The sequence below is a fragment of the Notothenia rossii genome (genome assembly GCF_949606895.1).
Source record: "Notothenia rossii genome assembly, chromosome: 8".
NCBI classification, from domain to species: domain Eukaryota; kingdom Metazoa; phylum Chordata; class Actinopteri; order Perciformes; family Nototheniidae; genus Notothenia; species Notothenia rossii.
In genome coordinates, this window is record NC_136906.1 from 60,813,651 (window position 1) to 60,839,585 (window position 25,935).

At 42.1% G+C, this 25,935-nt stretch overlaps 1 protein-coding gene across 5 annotated transcripts in view; it reads right to left on the bottom strand.

Moving 5' to 3' along the window:
- Positions 1 to 25,935, bottom strand: part of klhl29 (kelch like family member 29) — a 208,731-nt gene that overhangs the window by 59,220 nt on the left and 123,576 nt on the right. For all 5 annotated transcript variants that reach the window (XM_079643102.1, XM_079643101.1, XM_079643100.1 and 2 more), the window contains exons 6-9: positions 21,322 to 21,460; positions 14,345 to 14,541; positions 12,279 to 12,391; positions 11,558 to 11,704 (exon numbers count right to left, since the gene is read on the bottom strand). In XM_079643102.1, the coding sequence (XP_079499228.1) occupies positions 11,558 to 11,704; positions 12,279 to 12,391; positions 14,345 to 14,541; positions 21,322 to 21,460 (596 nt within the window). The remainder of the gene's footprint in view (positions 1 to 11,557; positions 11,705 to 12,278; positions 12,392 to 14,344; positions 14,542 to 21,321; positions 21,461 to 25,935) is intronic.

Genomic DNA, 25,935 nt, shown 5'->3' on the forward strand with positions numbered 1-25,935 from the left:
AAACAACAGACTCTGAGCAACATCATTCAGGGGAGAACACATAATAAGCTGACACTCTGCTTAAGCATCTCCTACTCCCACCTGAGGCCTTTTTACTCTGGCATGTGACCCATTTGTTTTCTAACAATGTCCTGCGGAGCTTCTGACCAGAATAGAGGAAATAAGATGGTGGAGAAAGAAGAAAGAGAGGAGGGAATGGCATGGGGGAGGAAGGTCAAGAGGGAGAAGGCAAGCAAGGACAGAAGAGAAGGAAAGGAGGAAGAAGAGCAGAATGAGACAAGACAAGAAGAGGGAAAGTAAACTAAAGAAAAATCGAGAGGAACAGGAGAGGATGAGACGGCACTCAGGGAAATCTGCCGATGACATCTCTTTGCGAGCCCTAATAGCAAAACAGCATCCTGCAGATGGGGCTGTCTTTTCCCCCTCTCCACAGGCGTACTAAACATTTTATCAAAAAAACACCCCAATATGCACATAAACACGGGCACTCGCTCCCAGCGCTAATAAAGCAAGAAGGTAAAGTCAAAGCATGTGTAGCATCCGGAGAAATTCTTCTGTGAAGATTCACAAGGTGAGGAGAAAATACTGCTTTCAATTAAAGTGCCCCCATACTGCGAGATTTGCCCCGATAGTTACTGAGTCATGTCACACACAGAGGAGCTTTCTATTGCAAGTTATTGTTTTCATGTCTGTCTTAATCTCTCCGACTTTTGTCTTATGACATCTTTCATTAATACCAGTAATCGGATGGGGGGCACATTTTTTAAATATATTTTGAAGCGAAAGTGAAAAGCTTTTAAGACATATTTCTTTCAAACAAGATGCAAGTGAGACATTTTTTTTCAGTATTCAATTTTATAAATCTGATTTGTTGGGTTTACAATCTCTCTGATTTTATTTGAGGGAAAGGAGGAATGCATTCAAAGCCTTTTTTGCATCCGTTTATAACATAGATAGAAAATAAATTAGATTGGAAAAATAATCACTTGAATGTATTTTTTCAGTAAAGGAGGAACAAACTGCATTTTACTGTATTTAAAGTCAGTTCTGGCTCATTCATGTATCAGCAGGTCATCTGAAGTAGGTCCATTACTGACCCTCGGTGCTAAATTAAAGCTGAATATGGGGCAGTTCCAGCCAGGTGGTGCCCTCAGTGGCACAACATAAATAAATGTGCTAACATGTCTAGGGTTGCCTGTGGACATCTTGCTCATATTCTGAACAGCAGGAGGACGGGCTAGGAATATGTTAGTGGTCTTCTGTGGTGTGAAGTTTGCATCCCAAATATTCTGCTTCTATACAGTTCGAAAACATGCAGCTCAGGTGGGCTGGAGAACGTATTTATGCATTTTACAAGGCAATAAAGTCATGACCTGTCCCAGATGCATCCCTGTCCGTTTAATGACCTTGACTAGGAATAGGAGAAAATCGGTCTATTGGGAGCTCAGTAGCAAACTGCTCGCAGAATTCAGAGAGCGGGTGAATTGGGAGGCGCGGGTCAAGAGTTTGAGGCGGGATTGACAGACTAATCTAACAATTGAGCTCACACGTGTTCTCATTAGCAGTTTTGTCATGGTACCTTGTAAACCACATCCACACAACATGCACACCAAGTTAACTTTCCTTTACCTGTGGGAAAATGAAGTAAAGAAAAGACAAGCTTGCTACTGTTCCATCTGCGGGTCTGAGCTACACACAAACCCACATCTGTTGTGGTCTCTTTTCACTTGCCAAATGTTTTTAAAATGGCAGTAAAACTACCTCAAAGAGACAGCATCTAGTGCCTGCAAAAAGGTAAGGTATTCACCACGAAAATATCCACCTAAATACACACCCACGTATATACACACAGAGAAAGAGACAGATGGATAGACTAGCAGTAGAGCTGCAGGTTGATTGTACTGTATTTTAATCATGTGCTGTTTGAGGGAAAACTTGTTGAACCGGTTGGTTCATTGATTCAATGAAAATCTGGTTAAAAAGATTTAGACAATGTAAAGTCACATGGGCTAACGTCTGATTAAATAAACAACCATGAATTCAAATATTTTGTAAATTAGTGTGTGTGTGTGTGTGTGTGTGTGTGTGTGTGTGTGTGTGTGTGTGTGTGTGTGTGTGTGTGTGTGTGTGTGTGTGTGTGTGTCTGTGTGTGTGTGAGAGAGAGGATTACTTTATTTCAGTGTACAGTGATGCAAACACAGGTATGGTGAAAAAAGAGAGAACTATTGGAAGCAGAAAAAAAACACCGTAATATACTACCTGACAAAGTCCTGTGCTATAATGCTTCAATTAACTGGCTATTCTTTATAATATACTCAGATCAATAGGAGACAGAGATATTAAGTTATAAATCAAGGGGTTTTATTATTATTTACAGCAGGGGTAGGAAACCTTTTTCCTTTCAATTTTTACAACATCCTCCGAGGGCCGTACAAATTATTGAACTCAACCTCTGCTTAAAAATACTAAAATCACAGCGCATTCATTTGGCCTTCCTTTCATGCTGTGCAAAGAAAAAGCAACCTCTTAATCCAGATATCTTACCATGACTCGCACATGCATTCACGTGCACGGTTGTGGCATGACCACCAAAACAGAAAGATGTGGACACAAGATGTGTGCAAAGTTATTTAGTTCCATATCCATGTGAACATGATTTAAATGTGTTGGGGGGACGACGACGACGACGACGACGACGACGATGACGACGACGACACACCTAACCTCCTCTAGTGGGAATCTGGTGCACTTTGAGAGCAACATGAAGAGATCTATGGATACATCTTTCAACACCCATATGAAACAGAACTGTAAGCAGATTCTTCTTTTTGGATATTTTAAAAATCACTTTTGCAGGTCACCCTTGAAAAAGAGATATTTTGATCTCAAGGGGCTTTCACCTGCTTAAATAAAGGCTACAAACAAACAAACTCCCCTTTTAAACTCTATTCTTGTTATTTTAAACAACTTATTTGTTACTGTCATATAGTATTTTATACCTGTTTTTCATTTAGTCTCTAATGTCTCATTAATAACTATAATGATCATATCAAGGTGTGCCTTAACCTCACAGAGCTGAGGTTATTTGATCCTCAGTCAGGAGAGAGCTCTCTTCCACCTGGTTGTAGAAAAGCTCTTTAAATTCGTTAGCATAGCTAGCTAACCAGATGCTAATAACAACAGATCGCCACTGTGCCTACAACTAAAGACACAGCCACGCAAACACTGCGGTGTGTACGGCTCCTTATGGGAACTGCAATATTTGAAGAGCTGAAGCGCCGGTGCTCTCCGTAAGCACTTTAGTCTAGTCTACACTCATTTCAGACGAGACAAACCACGTGAAGACACGTTACGCTCGTGTTGTGTTCAAGGAACCTGTCCTCGGCCATGAAAAACAGGCACTCGCTTGTTTAATTATTTTGCAATCTAGATTTCTTCTTCTTTTTTGAAGTGAGAAGTTGTCCGTCAGTCGGATGGATAGACGCCCCACGCCCCCAAAAACGAAAACTCTTCGGTTCTCCAGAAATTACACAAGTCACCCAAATCAGCGTTAAAAAAGCGGGAGCCGCCGAAAAGCGACTAATTTGCATCACTGAGTGTAGAGCAGTTATTCCTGACTGTTAAATTCCTCCATTTCTAGGAGAAATATAAAAAATTAACTCTTCATCAGAAATTCTAACCAACTCTATCTCACCCATTTCTTTTGAACCAACTCTCTCTCTTCTTTGCTACCTCCATTCCCGCTCCTGGCTCTCCCGCCCACACATGCATACATCGGCATTGGAAATGAGGGGAAGTTGCACACTTGCTGTTAAAATTCAAATCCAAAGTGTCAGACCCTGCATACAAAAAAAAAAAAAAAGTAGTCGTGCTTGGTGCCAGTTGGCAGGAGAAGGAGTTTTGCATAACGCAAAAAGGTTCTTGTTTATCTTCTGGTTTTGTTTTAAAGAAACAAAGACTGTTTTGTTGCATGTTGAACAAAACATGACTATATTTTGGGGTGGTACACTACCTTTTTTTGGTGAAAGTTTATTGGAAATGTATTTCATCTTTTGTATCTTTGCACTGCAGACTCATCTTGTGGACAATCCAGGTTTACGCCTGTTTAATATTCAATACCACTATTGATCAGTGCTGGTACCTTGTCGAAACACATGATTTTTTAAAGGGGCCCTATGATGCTGAGGTTTCATATTTGGGTTTTGAGCCTCTGCTGTGACATGTTTTCATGCTTTAATGTTGAAAAGGCTCTTTATTTTCCTCATATTGCCTGCGCTGCAGCACCTTTTTTCATCCTCTGTCTGAAACCAGAGCCCAGTCGGCTCTGATTGGTTAGCTGCATAGAGGGAGAGAAAGTCTCTGGTGGAACTTCGGTATTTTATCTTTTGCAGACCATTTACATGAACAAAAACCTATATAACACACTACAGGGAAGGGAAACCCTACTAACCATAATAGAGCCCCTTTAATGACTAACTTCCCTTTGTTGCGTCTATAGTAGAACGTTTTCAATTGTGAATATTCGCTGAACATAAAACCTCATTATAGATAAAACATGTCAATAATAAGTAGACAAGTTTGATTGATACTCAAATATAAATTAAAGCAAAAAGACAGCAAAATAAAACCGAGGTAAAACATGGAATAACAAAACCAACATTGACGTGTTAAATTGTGTAACTGTCAGATGCCTACTGTTTATTTGTAATCCTTTAAAGAGGAATGTTTAAATTGTGTCAAGTTTTATCTTTACAATCACTTTTCACTTGCTAAACACTCCTTGATCATTTTAGGGAGGATTCATTCCAGATTTGCTTTGCACAGCTTTTAAATGCCAAGCTGGATTTCTCCCTCAATGCAGCGAATCAGTTTGTGGATTTATATGTATACTCTTCCCCTCCAAAACCTTTTTTAGAAAGTGCAAGTGACAACACGGAGTGAAATGATAAGCAATTCAGAGGCATATCCTTCTCGACAACACAGCTGCACCATGATAATCCTCTACTCCAGTCCCTTTGTTGGGATGTTGTGTGGAAAATACTAAAATACAAACAGCTCTAAACAGTCTAGTCCTTTCATTCCTCCATCTCCTCCACCTGGCTTTCATCCAAGCTGCCAAAATAATTTTCATCCTTTATATTTGCGGATGAAATCTCTTTTCGTGGCAGATATACCCAGGGGATTACATACATTCTCCCAACTTGTGCCCTCCTGTTGAATTGAGGCTTAAGTGGTCATAGCGGGAAATGAAATGACTGTTCTTACAATACTGACCGAACAAAATCACACATGAAGTGTAGACTGCATACACTTGATGCATGATATGTGCTAAAAGGGTTAGATTTGAATTATCTATATGTTTGAGATTCTAAGCAGGTGTTTAAGAGTACTCGTGACACTCAGAGCAATGAGTGCAGCACTTGCACTCAGCGGATGACATCACGGTGTGTATCCGACTCCATTGCTCTCCAACAACCTCTTGAGCAATCGCTCTCTCATGCACAGGCTCAGGCACGCCGAGTGAATGCAAGCTCTGTCCCTCCAGACGAATGGTGTGACCTGTCATTTTCATCTTCTCGCCTACTCATGTAAGCATATTTGTGTGCTTTCAAAACAGGGATCGCGTCTAATGGATGCATATTATTATAGCTACAGTCCATGCTGCAAAGGCTAATGAGCCCACTGTGCCTTAAAAGAAAAATATGGCGTGATGTTTTTACATTCCTTATAAGGAGGTTGCTTTTTCAACAAGTAGAACATATGGAAAGTGCTCACAGGAGTCTGAGGACATATGGAGACGCTACTTTTAGCTAGTCCACCCACGCAGGCTATCCCCCCCATCTTCCATTTTCCTCGCACAAGAATCATTTATGAGGAGTCCATATGCTTTTCCACTTGTATTCTGAAATTCAACCCAGATAACACCTTGTGACTTCCCCTCTCTAATGGTCTATCTCGCTGCTGCACAGCACACACAAAAAAACACATTCACACACACACACACACACACACACACACACACACACACACACACACACACACACACACACACACACACACACACACACACACACACACACACACACACACACACACACACACACACACACACACACACACACACACACACACACACACACACACACACACACACACACACACACACACACACACACACACACACACACACACACACACACACACACAGTGAGCGGCAGGGATAATGTGTCTAACAGTGAGCCTCTCAGATCTGTCAGGGGCAGCAGAGAAGCAGCTGGGGAGCCGCCATACGCTAACACGGATGACAAATGTCCACTGAGCTTTTCCCATTTTACTACTGTCAGCAAGGACTAACGCCTCTTACCATATGTGTGTGTGAAACGATTCAGTGTCATGGCAGCATCTAATAAATGACACAGGAATGGTCATATGTATTTGCTTTGCACTGAGCAGATAGGAATAAGCTTCTGCTTTAGAGTGAAACATTTACAGCCAAATGCTAAAAATGCAGATGCATATGAAAAAACTAAGTAATAAACAACAAATTCAACACACACACACACACACACACACACACACACACACACACACACACACACACACACACACACACACACACACACACACACACACACACACACACACACACACACACACACACACACACACACACACACACACACACACACACACACACACACACACACACACACAAAGGTTCACACATGTGTGTTCAATAGAGCGCGTGCCAATGTTTAGCCTCAGAGTGCTAACAAACCCACTCAGCTGAAATGACCACAGCTTCGTTGTGTCCTTTTCAGAGTGTGCAGGTTTGTGTGAGGAGACACGCATGTGCTTTTAGCGTGGTAACACATAATAGATTAATAAAATACGGTCTTGTAAATGACACTTCATTTTGGTTCATGAGATGCTTTCCTGAGTGTGTTTGTGTGTTTTTTGTGACGGCACGACTCAGTGTGCATATGAGCCAGGAGGATGGATGGAGGGGGTGGAGAGAGATGTAGCGGACGACAGACGCTGACTGCTGCCCTGAGCAACTACTGACAGGTGCAATGTGTTCTCCTCTGAGGCCTTTTTTCAGCATGACTTCATTCAACAAAAAAAGAAAGGAGCTTTCTTCCGCTCATTTAATACAAAACATATTTGTAAGAACGGCTGCTGGCTGTATATTAACATAAAACTTTCTGGCTTGTTTCTTAATTCAATGAATTATTTGTGACATGTGATGGTAGCAACTTATGTATTTGCCCTCCATTATATAGCGCTGCAGTTTTTTTTATTTGTTGGTTCTCTATTCGCCGTATTGCTCATGGAACCCTTGTGTGTTTATTTAAGAGCAACCCAGTGGGAATAAGGCACATTTCGACTCGCTGTGGTTATGCAGCCTCCATGGTTGGGTGACTGCGGTTCAACCGGCTGCACACATCAGGACTGAGCGCACTCAGGGACGACAAAGGACACAGATGAGAACGCGGTCCGGAGTTCAGTGGCTTGCATCAGATCCCATCCGCTCTAATACGCGAGTCGCACCGCAACAAATGATTTCTAGTCTTGTGTGAATGTTTGAGCACAGGACTGGGATATGAAAAGTGACATCCGATGCATTCTCAATGTGTGTGTGTACATGCAGGATTGTATTCATGTGAGTTTGAGAGCGGAGAGGCAGAGAAAAAGCAAAGACTGCAATATGCATCAATCTCCATTGCCTTGCTACGTCTCTTCAAGAGTGCCTATTTGTCACAGGTCATGCTGAAGATGGCCTACCCGTACATTTCTGCTTCCAAGCTTCCGTTTCCTCTTCAAGGAGGTTTGTTGTGGCACATAGCTCCTCATCTTGAATAAACACAATTAACCTTTTCTTTAGGGGTGCGTGATGTGGAAAAGTTTCTGGTTTGAATTGGAGCTTAAAAAGAAAATGACTAGATTAAAAGTGATGCCTATGGTGAAAGGGCCATTTGTGGTTTTGAAGGTAAATTAAAATGTTAAACAGTGAGGGAAACGTTTATATCCCGACACAGCCTCAAAGCATTTGTGTCCTTTGATAATTTTATACTCTACATAATGATAGCATCATTTTTTCTTTCTTTTTCCCTCTAATGAGCACTGGAAGCAAAGAAAATCATCTTGTCACTTCACCAGTCAATTGTAATAAATTCACCAAATATAACTAATAACTTAGAGTAGGAGATTTTATGTAATACCTTTAACCATATCAATACGGCATGGGAGCCGCAAATGTCAGGGCAGGCGATTGTTATTTCTGATGAGTGGACAGCAGGTCTTTGCTAATGGCAAGGCTGGCCCTTTTTAATCATGAAAACACACCATTTACTGTCCTTTTTAGCTGTTACATTAGTTGGCCACTTTCCAAAGAGCCAATTAATCAGGCTCTTTTGTCAGGTTGAGTCACCTGGCAAGATAGGAACCTTTATGAAATATGTTCAAGTGAGGCGTAATGGCGGTCCTATTCAGGGATTTGGCAGGAGACTGGACTGTTATAATTGGAGCCATGTGTCTGTGGTCGTCCCACAAAAGAGCATTGCGTGAAAAGAAGGGCAGGTCTGTCCCTGTAAGCACCTTCACAGAGAAAACATGACACAAGACGCCTCTTCACTTATGGATCCAGTTTCTTGCTGGCTGAAGGCAGATTTAGTTCTCAGATGTAGCTTCTTACGATCAATAAAGGATGAATGTTAAGAGGTTTTAGTACATTGAGGTGTGTCTAATTTAAATAATAAATATGTATTATTAACTATTATACTGTCTGACCAACTGAGCAAACATTTGATAGCTTTTTTAATAAAGAATTTAAGATTATTTGACATTGACATTGACATTATTATTATTATTATTATTTGACATTGACATTATTTGCTTTTTATTGATCAGAGTTAATGTCAACATGTTGATGAATCCTTGGGTAGGATACTTAACCCTTAGTTGCTCACCAAAGGTGTGTGACTGTGTATGAATGTTAGTTCCCTAGAGCAAGTGGTACTGCTCAATGAGTGAGGTGTGAACGGGTGAATGACTTAGTATGTAAAAGCGCTTTGAGGGTCATAAAGACCTGACAAAGCGCTATGTAAGTACAGTCCATTTACCAAGATCAATACTCTCTTCATTAAATGCTAAGCTTCCCATTTCTTGGCAGTATTTTTAACATGTAATTCTAACCGAGAAAGCACATTATTGAATTGCGAAAAATATCTATACTATTCCTTATAGATTTATGATTATCCGAATTGTTGTAGATTTGTTTAAGTTCTATCAATCTCTCATTTCAGCCAAAGGGTTTGTAGTCTCTATTTCATGAATATAGTCAAATATATATACATATATAATATAAACAGCTGCAATAATATTCATATCAAGGAAAACTGACAAGCTTTCTCTTCTATTTCATTCAGTGGTTATGTTTCTCATAGCAAACCATTATTAACGCTCAAAATGTCTCTAAGCGATGTCCGGGCCATGTTTCCTGGTGCCGTCGGATGTTAGTGACAGCGTAGCGGAGAGAGAAAATTGCATATTATTTACCCAGCGCCTTCAATATGCCACTTTTCCAATCTATAGCCCGCAGCTTACAACCCACAGAACATGCACGTACAAAGACACACATTGGCGTGCGCTCCGTTGAATGCAAACACACATAAACTTTGCTCAGGGCATTACGACCCCCCTCCCCCCCCTCCCCCTCCATGACTGAGTTCTTGAGCAGAGCTGTGACATTCTGCCCTGACATGTCATTAAAAAGTGTCACAGGTTCGGGGGTAGTGATTCGCTGCTCGCTGCCTCCAAACGGGCAGTGGGGACGGAGGCCAGGGCGGGGGGGGTGATGAGCTGTGCTGGATGGACCATGCGTGTAAACTCAGCCCTCTGGGTCAAATAACCTTCTCCTGTGGCATGATGGAAGCAGACTATCCTCTCTCCGCACTCCTCCCTTGTCTTCTCCGCATGCCCAAGGCTTGCTAGTTGTTTTTTCGGTCACACATGGGCAGGGGATTTGAGCTTGACCGAGAGCTCAATCACATCTCCCCTGCCTGGATGTCATGGCTGTGCGCAGAGGCACAAACTGTTGGATATGAGATTAGAACACAGGGCCTTCTTTTTTCTCCAATCCCTTTTCTTTCTCGTTTCTCAATCAATCTGTCCTTCTGTCTCGCTCCGATTCTTTCTCTCACTCCAACTGTCTTACCACCCCTCCTTTTCTCCCTCTCCCGCTCTCTTTCGAGACGGGGTGACCCTGGTGTCTCGTCTCAGGAACCAGTGCGGTGGAGTTGTTCAGACAACCGGGAGAATGTTTCATTTCTCTTTTCTTCTACTTCATCTGAGTAACTCACCTCTGCACCTCTCCATTAGAGTGTGAGATTGCTGGACCGAACTGGAAGCTGGTTTTCGATGCAGATGACACGGGTCGCATGTTCTCCTAAAAACTGTGCAGCGACCTTGTTGTGGCTCCCTGTGAATTTTGCAGGACCACCGGGTCTAATTTTCCATCAGCCACCATGGATTTATCAGTCACCATTTCATAAAAGCTAATCCCACTCTATTTCTTGTTATTTTGTCTCAGCTCTTATATAGAAACGTCTGCTTCCAATGGCTTGTGCTTAATCTTTGTATTGCACAAAATATTCTCAAACTTCCCCTAGAGCACATTTAAGTCCTGATGGATTTCTACATTTAAAAAGATAAATGTTTAATACAAAAGGTAAAAAAACAAACGGATGGGTCATAAAAGTGGTTCCCAATAAAGTGACTTTGATTGCCTGAGGCAGTTCCCCTTTGTGCAGGTTGATGAGAAGACATTACTCTGAAAGAATGGCTCCTCCAGTGATGGAGCGGTGTAATTTATCTGATAATAATCTCACCTCCACTTTTTAAACAGCTATAAAATACTTAAAAATCATCAGCTTTAAATTCATAGGTTCCGTGAGTGAATCCATAAAAATCTCATGACATGAGGTTTCCCCCCGCTGGATGGATATCCTATGCAGTCCATTTACATTTTTTGTGAATGTGGACTGACGTGCTGACCTTGAGGCTTATCGATTCCACGTTTGTTCAAATTTGACCTGCTGTACCTGAGTGTCAATACCTCTCTGCGGGTTTTAACCTCGGATTATGATTAACAGCCCTCTAGGAATAAATCCCACCGGTTAGGCGTACGGTAAAGGACTGCTGCTGTCTGTGTTTTTATTGTGGGTTTTTTTCTCATGCGGTACTTTGTCTCACAAACAAATGAAGTGCAACTAAGAATAGAGCACATTCTGAGGGCAAAGCACTCCTGGGATTATGAACAACTGCTGTGTTAGGATGCATCTGAGGCACATAAATTGATGAACACCACCGATAGAAAACAGGGAGTCACTTTACTGGATTTCCATGCTGTGTACCTCACCACCACACATATGCTGTAACGTGAGTTTTATCTCACTTCTTTGTCTCATGACACACATACAGGGTGTGCTCCTTTTGGTTAAGTGTACTGTAGTGTCGGACACACACAAACACACTCATCAGCCCTCTGTTTTATTACCTGCACTCTGGTGTTGGGGTCTCGTTTGATCCACTTGATGACCGTCTCGTAGACCAGCTCCTCAGCTTTGGTGTTCAGGCTGTCGTTGGAGAGGTAGGCCAACAGATCGTCCTTGGACACGCTCAAAATCTCCTCCTTTCCTGCCACCTGAACAGTAAGGAAGAAACTAGTCAAACTCAAAATGGGACCCTTTAATTAGCTTCAAGCCCTTTGACACTCCGTAAAAGGTTCTTGACGAATAGCTGGATCCAGCTCCCGAGTTGAAGGTTAACTAGAATTATTATTTGTGTTTTCTTCTTTGATGGCTAATGAATAAACTTGCAGAGGCATTAGAGATGATGCTGAGGTTAGAAAAGCAACATATTTTCTATCCGTACTGTGCAGCAGAGCAAATCGTTCTGTCCTTAGTGATTCCTTGTGAATTTACTGCTTCCGAAATCTATTTAACTTTCTCTTGTGCGGTTTAAAAGAAAAATGTGCTACATTTTTTATTAAAAAGCTGTTATAGTTAAATAAAGCTAAGTACGTAATGTATTCATGTATTGATTGCTATAGGTATTATATCTATATAATGAATGATTGTAATTATTTCAAGTTGATTTAATTTCTGTTTGTTCATAACTGTATTTATTTTAATACATTTATTATTTTGGATCCAGCATGTATCTTCCTCAGGAATTCTTTCTTAGACTGACAGGAAAGATGCTAAATCTCTACCCACCTCAGGGAAGTTCTGCAGTGCAAAAGCTTTGGCCATGTTATGGAGCTCCGTGCAAGTCATAGCTTCAGCCATGGCCAGCACTCCAAGACAATTAGCTGCAGTCAGCTGTTTTTCTGGAGTCGATAAACAAGGTTGAAAAGAGACAGACAGAGAAACAAAAACAAGAAACAAACAAAGACACAGGCAGGTTGATTAGGATGGAGAAAAACATCATTTAGACATCCTTAAAAAGATCAGAGACGTAGAAAGCAAAGACAGAAAAAGCAGGCATCAGGTAGCACAGATCGTGTATATCTTCCTGAGACAGAGGGAGAACAAGTCTAATAACTCAAAACAGCTCGGGGGACAAACAACGAGGGGCATCGATCGCTCACAGCCCAGGCAGGAGGTGGAGAAAAGCAGGAAGTGGGATTTGGGATTAGCTGGACCACTTTAAAGAACTCCTGTCAGATCTCAGGGTCTACTATTACACACACAGAGCTGGGGATATATAAAAGTAGCATTAAAGGAAGGCTAACGGGAGAAGGTTAACACTACCTTCTGCAGTCTCTTGTGAGGGTGCGGGATTTAAGGTGGTGTTTCGGTAATTTGAGGTTTTTTTCACCATTTATCACAAGAGAGGGGAATGTGTTGGCAGTGTAGTGCACACACACAGGCAAACATGTGGATGAACTGGGTCAGCGGCCAATGAAAGAGGCCTGATTAAATAATAACCATCAAAAGGGAAGCCATGCCAGGCCTTATCATTGAAGTCAGACTGAGAGTGTTTCCTAAACAAATATCAGCCCATAAAGGTCATCTAACATCTGCTAAATCAAAGCTTAACACCAGCCAAACCAAAGACCAAATCAAAGTTGGCTTCATGGTTCATCTACTAGGGGGTTAGGGACTAAACAAAAAAGACTGTTTTAAATGTCTCTCTGTTATGTCATTTCAGCAAAGACTTATTTCACTGCACACGCTCGCAAACTCATGCCATTAAATTAGAAAGAGTTGAAATTTAGGGCATGTTTCTTTAACATTTTCGGATTATAAAACAGGCAGGATTTCTCCAGAGTAGTAGGCAAACAATAAATGACTTTGTTTTTATTTTCAGAAGTTCTGTGAATAAAAGTCAAAGTGTTATAAGTAGGTCGAGGAGATGCTATTTCTCCTTGGTGTATTTGTTACAAACTTCAATAATATCTGACACAGTATCAATTTCTCTTCGCTCAAGGACACACGCTCTCGCCTGTATTTGCTCCCCTCGTAACGTGCTGAAATGTCATGAATCTTGTCGAGGAAGAATGAATTGACATCTCACTGGCAATGCAGTCTACAAATGGTTTCCCTGTTTTCACCCCCGACCCCCCTTTTTTTTCGCCCAAATTGAGAGAAACAAATCAATAATGACGGCTGCTGGTTCTCTTTTTCTTTCTTTTCCTGCCGTTGACCTTTTTGCTAACATGCACTTCCCTTGTGTTACCGACATTCAAAACAATTCATAAAATGAAATGCAAAGCCTGACATTTGTAGCTTTTTTGGTCGCCCCTTTGGTTGGTTACCCTATAAAATCTGGAACATGCCATTTGTGCTTGATGTGACCCCTTGGGCTCCTGAAAGCCCCTTCACTGTTTTGCTCCACTTTCCATACCATGTCTAGGTATCAATCTCTTTTGCTATTTTTCGATTCTCTCGTGGTTCAGGCCAGAGGATTTGACATTTAAGTGACAATTGTTCCCTGACCTTTTTATAAATCTGCCCCTGTGCTTGGTCTTGCCCACTGGGAGGAGATCAGAGGCACCGTGCCCAACTGAGAGCGCTAGCGGGCTGAATTCTCGCACGACTGCGGGCTTTGGAAAAATGACAAACATGGGCGTGACGTGCCAGAGTCAGGGAGGACATTTAGCTTCTGCATAAGACGGCACTCTGTAAGGTTGGGCATAGTGATGAATTATGACAACATGTGAAAACACACAAGGCTTTAGTTACTGCATGTACCAGGAAAGGTCACGTCGGAATATCTGATGTTATAAGCTTGCACACTTGATGATATCAGCATCAAACACACACTGAGCTGTTCCTACCTAGGAAGGAGACACAGACTTTACAGAAGGTGTTGAACTGGAACTTGTTGGCAGCCTCAAGCAGCGTCTTGGCGTTGGCAGAGTCGATGACCAGCGAACCGGTGTACACGAACTCCAGCAGCAGCTCCAGCACGTCGGCGCTGATGTTGCTCATGGTCAGCTCTAGAGTCTCCCCGCTCCTCGTCTCCCCCGAGGACCTGATCAAGGTGGAGAGAGCAGAGTTAGGGATATTCTTGGAGAAAAGGCAAAGGGAGATACAAAAAAATAAAATGGGGATAGGGACAAAGATATGCTACATACAACAACCAAAACACACCTGGGCCAGTACAAGAGTGGGAAGAAAAAAATAAGAGAATCATTACACGATAAGATAACGTAAATTGAGAAAAGGGACAGAAACAGAACTTTGGATGGTTTCTATGTTTCTATGGGGGCTAGCAGATTTGCAACTATATTGCTGCATCTGAAACAAAATTAACTCTCTGAACAAGGATTAGGCAAACAAAAGTTATTGCTTGGTTTCAACAGGCATGCTTATCACATGTGGGTTTTCATGTATGCATAGTTTTGAAGTGGTGAACATGCATAAATGGCAGGGTACATTATGAGCTATTAGACGGAAAACAGAGAGAAAGAAAGTGACGGCACAGTTCGTACAGGGACATAAGACAGCATGTAAGGTATGTTGGTTAAAGCATGTGGTGCTGGGCCCTCTCGCTGTTTGTGAGCTTACACTGCTGCCGTGTGCGTGCTGGGTATCAGGAGCAGAGTATCCACTCCTACTGGCGTGGTGTAAGAGGCGCCAGGGAGGGCTTGGATGAGCAAATTAAATAGAATATGATATCCCTGCGTAATGCAGAGCCTGAGATGTGCGAGGAGGATTTCAGCCACATTGTGACTTCACCGGGATCAAATGGCAGAGATTAGTTCACATGCAGGATCCCCCCAGAGAGGTATGAGAGCGTCGAATAACACCTCACCACCCATGTCTAATGTCCCATGTGAAACAATAATCCACTCAAGGGCAAAATAAATGGAATCAAAGCCCGGCAGAACGAATTCCCCCACTACTACGTCTCTCCTCCTGCGGCTACGGGCATCAACAATATGAAAAGTAGCCTACATTAAGATGGATGGAGGCTGTTTGCTTGTGTCAGTCATGGCCTGTTTCTGTGTGTATTTGTGTATGTGTGTATGTTTGTCTTTTTTCCTTTTCTGTTGGAGCCAGTTTGTCGGAGTAGAAATCATGACAAACAGTCAGCTTTTAGTGGGACACGGACAGCAAAACAAACAAGATGAGACAGGTAGAGGAAATGGTTATAGTGAAGATGAGGAAAGACAGTTTGGGGGTGGGGGGGGGGGGGCGATGAGAAGGAAGTAAAAGGGAGGGAGGCAGGGCGAGACGGTTCTTCCACAGGGAGCCAGCAGCCATCCTTCCGAGGGAGGGTTTGGGTTGTTCCATGACTGTGCCTTGGTCTTTTAAATAAGAGATATCCCTGCCCACCCCCGAAAAAAAATCCACCATCACACCTAAACAAAGCCTTTGTCCCCGCTGCAATAATCATCAGTAGCCTGTAGTGTATGAACTGAGACATTAGTCGTCATTTAAAGCGTACTCAGGAGGTGAGAGGGGAGAAGGACATCCAAAAATAAAATGAAAAAGACAATGGCATTTGTCTCTGGATGGACATTGGCTGGAAAAACCAAAGTAGTTACTCATTTTCCTCCTGCAAAGCAAAAAGCCACATAGTGTTATTGCCCTTTTTCCGCACAAAGCCCTGCAGTGGGGGCAGGTGGTAAGACAGAAAGAAGGGAAGGGGTCGTTCAGGGTTAAAGTGATGGAGGGAGGTGGGGAAGAAAAGAGGGGGGGGGGGCAGAGCTAAAAATAAAAGAAGAGCATGCTCATCAACCTGCTCAATTAGTGCAATAGGAACCAGCTCGAGTGGCAGTTTGTTTTGTCTGAGCACTTATGTTATGGAAATGACTTTCCCAGAGCTTCTTAAAAGAGGTGGATATTTATGCTGCGTCTGATTGCAGACTTGAATTTAAATCGTGAAAGCGGGCGGCAGGGAGGACAGGAGAGACAGAGGCGGAGAGATAGGGCGAGGAGGGGGGAAAAAGATGGGCACACTCAGGCAAAGACATTTGTTTGTGAAAAATGCACCACTTATTCAAGAGGAAGTCTTAAAACCCAGCAGAGACTGTCAAAACGATGGTGAGCAAAGGCGGAGAGGGAGGAGGGGGGCTGCACACACACACACACACACACACACACACACACACACACACACACACACACACACACACACACACACACACACACACACACACACACACACACACACACACACACACACACACACACACACACACACACACACACACACACACACACACACACACACACACACACACACACACACACACACACACAATCCCAAAAACATACATTTTACAGGGAATACATTTAGCTTTTCCCGACAAGACCATCTATTCTTTGGAAGTACATACGCTGCCAAGATACGTTTCAGATAGAAGCTTATTCAAATGCAAAGCCTACACCGTCTGAGCTAAAAATGGCTTGCATTTACATGCTCTGTCACAACATAATTCAGGAATAAATTATAAAAATAAACAATAATGCTGTAGCTTTATCAGTGTTGAGATTTATGGTTTGCCTGTGTTTGCTTTGTGGTATTGAGGACACGGTGTTTATATTTGGAACGAGCTGTTTTTGCTCTGAAGGACAAAAAGGACAGGTGGGGAGTTTAAAAGCCTAAACCTCTGTCTGTGTGGGAAATGGATAAGGTATTCTTTGAATTATCCAGGCATTGATCCTCTCGCAAAACAAGTACTGTATACAAACATACAAACAACTAAGAGCACTTGTCCTATTCACAACTGTTCTTTTTAAGTAATCCGTTCTTTCAAAAGAGTCAGCGACAGATATGTCTTTCTTCCTTAGAGTATAATTTACAATGATTTATGATGCTTTGATGATTGGAATATGTATTTTTGATGCCACCAAAATCCAAAAAGTTAAAAGTGCAAACTGATTACTCAGTTCAGCAAATCGGGGCGCTGACAATTATTTCTGATGATACGCTGTTGAAATCTGTCTTAATGTTTTTTAATCTGACAGTGCCTAATTTGTTATCTGCTGATTTCTGACAGCAGGATGTGAAGCTGTGCAATGTGAAATTCTTATTTGTGAATGAAAGTCGGAACATGCTAATGATCAAATCTCAAAGAAGCGCACCTACGAACGAGCAAAACAGCAATTTACAGTTTAGAGTTTTGTGAGTTAGACTTCTGATCACAAAAAGTAAGAGATATATGAAAACGCCAACATGTTCTTGCATGAGGCTCATTGTTACTGGTTAAATAACACTGCCATTGTCATTGTTCAATGCAGTGACCATTATTGCACTAATGAGTGGATTCACTTCTGTTGTACAGAATGATGTAACAGCATTTTGGTCTATTTATCTCCTCACTTGGACAAAGAATCGCCCGGTCTGTTTATATGGCTTGAAATGAGTGGACTATCTCTTTAAATACATTGTTGCTAATTGAAATGTAAGGGGAATATTCCAGTGTCCTGGCTCCCCCTCAGGCTGAATGGAGCAGCAGAGGGCTGAACAGTGCACTCAGGGCTCAGCTGCAATGTTCAAACAGGGCCGACACTCTAATGGGCTTTAACACAGCTCTCTACCCATCTCATGGTCATAACACTCTCTGACTCGCATAGAGCCCTCATGGGTCGACAGACGGGGGAGAAGGGGAGAGAAACAAATGGCAAGGTTCCATGTGTCAGGGCTGCTCAAAGACTCTGGAGCTTTTTACATTACAGTGGTGCAGGAGATGCAGTGGCCATAAATTAAATGCCTGCAGAGCACACTCATTGGAAAATCCTGAGGGGTATAAAATGGAATTACCGGAGATGATCTGTCTCCCTGCACCGTGCATCGGCCCTTAAAAGTGTAGGGTAATAGGTTTTTTGGTTGGGGGGCGAGGGCAGACGTGCGCGCACATTCTGAAGCAGCATTACATCCTTCAACTATCGAGGGGTAAGACGGCATATTGAATGAACACCTACAGTAAGGTGGGCCTTAACTCTTTATGCAGAAGAGTGGAGCAACATGGAAAAATCGCAGAATTTTGTTGAGAATTTGCAGTCAAAGGAATATCACCCTAAAAGAATACTCAACATTTCTCTTACTTTGCAACGCAACATTCTAGCTCTTTGCTTATCAAGCCTTTAATTTCCTAAACGAGCCATTGGCTTGGTTTGTGGGTGTGTGTGTACGCCAAGAAATATAAGTGTGATGTGAACTCCCTCACACTCCAGTATCTTCTTTCTCTCTAAGTAATGGCAACCTGCCTGGATAACAAAATAATTACATCACACACACACACACACACACACACACACACACACACACACACACACACACACACACACACACACACACACACACACACACACACACACACACACACACACACACACACACACACACACACACACACACACACACACACACACACACACACACACACACACACACACACACACACACACACACCGAGTTGGTTTATAGTGAGCTGACAGGGGTCTGAAAGGCAGTGCCTCCTGAATGAGATGGGTGGGGAGCAGAGCATTTAGGGAGATGAAGTACCTCGCTCTCTCTTATTTGACCTCATAAAGATGTGGACAGTAGCGAGCAGGCCACGTGTTGCCTCAGCATAATTGCAGTTGCACTGAGACAGTGACCCGAGCTGCACATGGGAGGCTGTAACTCAATGACGGACAGGCCTTGGGCTCTCTGTGCTCCTCTCTGACCGAGCCTGCTACATTCTGACTGGCTGCAAACGCCTCACACAAATGCCCCTTCTCTCCATCTCTATAATCTGTGCCTGCTCTACCCTTTTATTCATTTGTTTTTGCTCCCTGGATACCCTTCCCTTGTCCACTTTTCACCGAAGTCCTCTTCTGACACAGCTCTAAATTTCCATAAAGTCAAGGTGCCACATGCCTTGAGGAATCAACGGCAGCCACAGTTGACGGTGTCGTGTTAGCATAATGCTGATGATCCGGAATTCACTACATCAAACTAAAGACATCTTACAAAATAAACAATTAGCGGAACAAGTTCATTAGATATTCTCCAGTCAAATGAGAAGATCTCTATTTTAGACATTATCTGGTAAAAAATGACAGTGTAATGACAATATATCAGACTAGTTCTTACTATTAATTAGCCAATTAATGGGAATTTGCGGCATTAAACTGTCAAATGAAACAAGAAAAATCTGCTAATTTAGGCAGCAGCAGCAGGCATCAGGACGAGCTTGATGTAAATTCAGTCGCTCCTTTGGGAGCCCCGGTGTCTTCCAGGAGCCACCGTCTTATGCATAAATGATTTGGCTTCGTCATGGATAAGAGGAGCAGAGGAGACTATCTGATAGACAGGCTGACCAGCATGGGGGCTTCAGTTCTCTCCAAAGTCACTTCAGTCCCTCAGGAAGCTTCTCTGCTATTGTCAAGGTTAAAATAAGACTGTCTCTTTTTTATTCATGGTGTGTGAACGAGTGTAGCTATCGTGGAGATGAGTGGCCCTAGTACAGACGTGGCTTTTATACCTCTGTTCTCTCTCTGGTCTACCTCACTCCATTCCCATTCAGGGGGAAACAAGTGTATTGCTGGTGAGTGAGGAGGCCGCGCCGGCTGATAAGCAGCTCTCAGCTCTATGATGAGCTGGCAGTGGAGGCAAAGAGGCACACTCCCCTAAGGCATTCCGGCTTCCCTCTAGCCACTGTGTGTGTCTTTTCTGTTTGTCTTCGCTCGACGCTTCATCCCTAGTCATGCAAGCAAGAACAAACACACACTCACACACAAACAACACCAAGGCGGCAAAACAACTTTCAATCAAGCCGAAAACACCTGCAAGGATTTGAAGTAAGGAGGAGGACATTAGGGAATTATGGTATTCCCAACCAGGAAAACAAGGCAAATGTAAAAATACATAGTTGCGCTTTCAGACGTTACACAGTCATACACACACATCTGGGGACACAAAAAAGGTCTGACATGCGCGCGCACACATACACCACCCCCCCCCCCCCCCCCCCCCCCACACACACACACACACACACACACACACACACACACACACACACACACACACACACACACACACACACACACACACACACACACACACACACACACACACACACACACACACACACACACACACACACACACACACACACACACACACACACTTTTATGCAGACAGGCACCAGCGGAAACAAAAACAACCCATAAAGACAACAAGTATGGAGTCTGAAGGACAGAATACTAGGGGAATACTTAGATCCACTTCAAATGAATACATTTGTGAAGGATGGTGTTAACCTGTGAAAGTAAGTGAGCTGTCTCAGATGTGCTTTTGTTTTTAACATCTATTTTTTATTAGACTTACCAATATAAATATGAAAAGGCTTTTTTTGCAGCAAAAACTCAAGAATTAACAACAGAAAAATAAAGGTAGCTGTGTGGTAGCTAGGGAGACAAAAATCCCTCGGCCCACAAAAGACAGTGTGGCTTTGGAAAATTACCACCCAAAGAGCAAAATGCATGATTCTTTTTGTTTTGGCCCTTTGGTGAGTTTCAAAACATCCCCAGTCATGGAACATTTTCACTGCTCATTAAAATGGAAATGTGGTTAAATTGCCCTACATGGGGAGGAAAGGTAATGACGAGGGTTGACCTTTCTCTCCATTTTCAGATACATTCATTTGAGCGGGAAGAGGAAGGAATGGCTGCTGGCCCTGTGTTAGGAACCAAAGTCTTCACACACCTGCAAGAGAGAGAGGGGAAGGGGAAAAAAAGAAAAAGCGACACAAATGCGCCCTATGAAAAGAACAGATTGGATCAACAGCTGGTGGGAGGGAAAGGGAAGGCAAACCTTTTCACCAGGTCCTTGAAATACAAGCTGCAGGAAGCTAGAACATTTTGGTGGACTTCAAACTCTTTGCCTTCAACAATAATTTTCAGGTCTGTAAACTCTTTCGCTCTGCGCTGTTGGTTCAACTCCTTCAACATCTCTGTAGAACAAGAAAAAGAAACAGACAACGCCACATTTGGGTTTAGAAATTGTATCGGTTCCATACTGTACAAACATGAGCAAATAGCATGACAACGGAGAAACAGAACCAAATGTGGAAAAGTGCAGATTGTAGAACACAATATTGCTGGCCACTCTTAAGAAACAATGTATTCACATGATGGAGAAAAAGTTACATGAACAGATTAAATTGAACACTTGAGAAAAGGCATAATGAGATGTAAAAATGTAGCAGAAAAGGGCGCATGCAAAAAAAGGAAATAGTTAGCTTTCATATTCTATACTCTTTAGAGGAATTTGCAATAACCAGTGGATAACATAGAACTTGGAATGAGATAAATACTAGGATTATTGTGAGAAAAGACACTTGTTTAGCTGCATTTGACTTTACGCTGCAGCACTAGAACTTCAATGAAGGGAAGCTGAATGAGATTAAAAAGCGCCTAAAAGAAATGTGGGCTGAAAACAGATACACTGTCAATGCATTATTCATACTGAAATACAATTATTTGGCTTCTCACAAGTGCCCTACTCGGCGAAAAGTTGACCTTCAAAACGTCGCTCAATGGGAAAACAACTGCTTATCCCCAAATCCCAACACCCGCCTCTCGCTCTCTTAGAAAAATACCCAGCACCCGCCCTCGTGTTACTCTCTGAAAAGAAAAAGGGAAAAGAGTTGAAAAACAGGGACGGAGCGCAATCAGAGAAAACATGCTCGGAGCAAACCGATGTGCTGTCGAAGGCCAATGAACACGCTGAGTTTTTTTTTATGTGGTGTAGACGCATCATGTTAGGCCTGGCCTTACTGTAGCGTAGGGTCGGGGGGGTGGGCACTTGTTTCTCAGAGTCTTAATGAGGAACCGTGAGAGGATGCTGAGAGTGAAAATCAGCGGGAGACTAGCAACTTATTCCACGGTCTTAGAAAGGGATAACCAACAGTGCAGCTTTGTTAATCTGCTATAGAGAATTCCACTAAAAGAAAGCACTAAGAGATTCAAATAATAAGCGACAGACTTGATGGTGCGGAACACAGCGAGTTAGCCAGCCTCCATACGCTCCTAGGGTTAACAGAGACTGCAGGCTGGGAGGTATAGTAAACATCCATTTGGCACAAAGCGTAGTCTGCGTTGAATAAAAGGCACATATTTCATGCTGGGGAGAGATAAACACCAGCCGCGGTATGAGAGGCAAAATGACTAAGGTACTGTAAGAAAGGTGGCAAATCCTTTTTTGATCAGCAGATTTATTTTTTTCAAAACTTGACACTACCTTCACAGTTCTTGCTTTAGCATAGCAAAGCAGACTCATTTGTTGTCAGTTACGTGTAACAAGTAAGATGTGCATGTGTGTGTGTGTGGGCAGCGATATGTGATTTACACAGCGGTATAGCCATTAGATTTGTGATTATATCGGCAACACCCGAGCTGAAAGAAAGGACTTTGTCTTCATCATCCTGAAAGAGGTCTGTGTTCATGCCAGACTCAAAGCAGGGATTTAATTAACCTGGAATGACACTTGCCCCTCTATTTTTCTGGAATATGCACTCATTTAGCTCCTTCCATTCTCCCGACACTGGAGGCTCAGCTCTCAATTAATTTGGTAGCTAAAATTATAAAGTATAAAGACAAATAAGGTGCAATTCATCCTTCAAAGTTATCGCACGGAGGAAGTAATGGCCAGAAAGCAATGACCCGGTTATTAAACATGCTGAATACCAAATGGGGAGAAAATAATAGAGGCAATTTTGGGCAATATGTACTGATGTAGTTTGGCTGGATGCATGGCTGCAATGTGAGAGTGAGACACACACAGGCAAACAGAGCTGGGCATTTGGTTTGTCTTTCATCCATCTCTCGCCGCTCTCCACATTCCACTCCACTGCTGCTTGTCAGTTGGCCAGTTATCTGATTACTGTGTGGCCATGGACTGTGAATAGTGAATACACAGTAGTTTTGAGTTTGCATTAGTGAATCTCCAGCGACCGATATGGCTCTCACCTCCAATCAGCCACACCGCATACCATCCATTTGCCCCGAGAATAGAAAAAGTGAGAGGGGGAGACAAGGGACCTCCACTTGTCAGCAAACAATGGCCGCCTCCCTCGAAGCCGTGAAGGCCGACCTGAATGCCTGATGGAAAAGCTAATTATGGCTTCTTAGGGGGTGTGTCGGTGAGCGCCCTAGAACAACTCATCAACCCCGGGGACCATGAAACTGCACATGACGTCCCCCATTTTCGGGTTCGGCGCGGAGTGTGGGGAAGCACAGCCATGTTCAATGGGACCACAGCGACTTTGAAACACCAAACGTCTCAATACTAGTGAAGAAAGAATCTCTTGAGGACCGCCAAGTTCTGCAACAGACTGATAAAATACTGGTAAGGTCTGTTTCATGGGATTTAGACAGGAATTAGAGAGTATTGTTGTGGACTGAAAACAGTGATGAAATGTGCAATGGTAGTTTCCTGCCCCTAAGCCGTTCACTATTCTTATAATGCCCCACTGTGGCTCTTTATGATTGGTTGACACACTGCATAGGGGGTTTGAAACCAGTGCCAACTCTGCTGCTCAGCCTAGTAACTCTACTGTCAAACATCTGAGCACCGTGGCCAATGGGGTCCCAGGGCGCTATTTCCAGTTACCAATCAGCACGCAACATGCTTCCACTACTGTTAGGTGTGGCAAGTAGCCCGCTGAGCTTTGATAGGCTGCTGGAAAAGGGAGATGCGGCAAACCATTGGTTGCTGAATGGATGAAAGCCATTTTAGGGTTTTACATGTGTGTTACTGTTAACCACCATTTTGTGTTGATATAAAATATTACCTTTGAGATACAATCTTTATAATATTGTATTATGTTCTGTATTTTTTTACTGAGCTGCTGTGTCTACAGTATATGTGAACAAGTCAAGGGCAAACTGTATTAGACATATCTATTTTAAAGCTAAACACAGTGAAATGTTCCGTGCCTTTGTTACAATGGACCCGCTTTGAATTTCATTTTTCCTTTGCTGAGAATATCTCTTCAATGGTTTCTAAAATATAAAACTATAGTCAAAACTATTATTATTATGATATAAAAAAATTAAAAAAAGTAGGAAAAGGTTCAACAATATTTGTTTAATTGCATCAGAGCAAGTACAAGGAGGATTTAAAGGTGATGGTTGTAACTCAAAAGACGATATACCACCCTGTGAAGTACCGTGTATAGTGAATTAAGCTAAAACAGCAATTTTTCAATCCAGATAAAAATAATTTCTCTTCTAATTCTTGTTTGATAAAATCTTCTCTACAGCATAAGTAAACAGAGTGTACATATTTATCCGACTGGATGCTATTCTATGTTGCGCAGCAGAAAGGGTGCTGATGTGTTCATCCTGACCTTCTTGTTCTCTTTTAAACTTTCAACAATCAATTCCCACCAACACTCACATCTTAATTACCCAGAACAAACTGCTAGCTAATCAATAATTTAATATACAACTCTGCCATAAGGCTTTTTTGTAGCTTGGAGGAGACCATTTTTAACTGATATAAAGCAGGATCTTCTTCCACAACGCATACTGTATGATAATGAAAACAAATGACTTGTTATCTGCATAGCAAAAATACACGAAAAAGCCATAAAGCGTTTTCTATTATTCATATTTTCAAGAAATGTGTTGCATTCTATGAAAAATAAAAATGAACTTCAAATTATGTCAATGAAGTCAAATAATCAAACCATGCATCACCATTTCTTAAATTTTAATTTAAGTGTCTTTAATGATCATTTTTTAGCATTAGATGATTTTAAAAAAAGCATTACAACTTAAATATAAATATGAATTAGATATACTTGATATTATTCTAAGTGTGTTTATCTCATGGTATTTATTTACGACATGATTAAAATGACAAAAATGAATGATTGACAATGCCAATAAAAAAAATCACAGCAGGACACAGATAAATAAACCGTTAAAAAAATATGTAACATTTAACTCAAACTGTTTGTTAAACTGACATTTGTTAGCTAATTTCACTTTTATGAAAAGTTACTTCCAATTACTCGTTATTAATTTGGGTTGCATTTTGCAAAATAGGCCTACTTTAACTTAGAAATCAGCAGATCAAGGGAGTCAGATCAAATGAGGCTTCCCTGCACATCAGTATTTAGATACACAGACACAGAGAAATTCTATGTCAGGGAGGAACTTGCAACAGAATAAGTAGAGCAGGCCAAGAGCATTATTCATAGTGAATGCGAACAAAAGAAATCTTTCCAAGCAAAACATTTTCACAGAAAAAACGAAACCCCATAATAAAAAATATACAATGTCTTTCAGGAGGGATATTCCCCATAGGAATTGGTGCAATATACAGAATTAGATTGAATTAATGATCTGATATTATTATGGCTTCACTGTTCAGTGTTTATCTCAGAATCCAAAAAGATGTAGAGATGATCCGAATAGC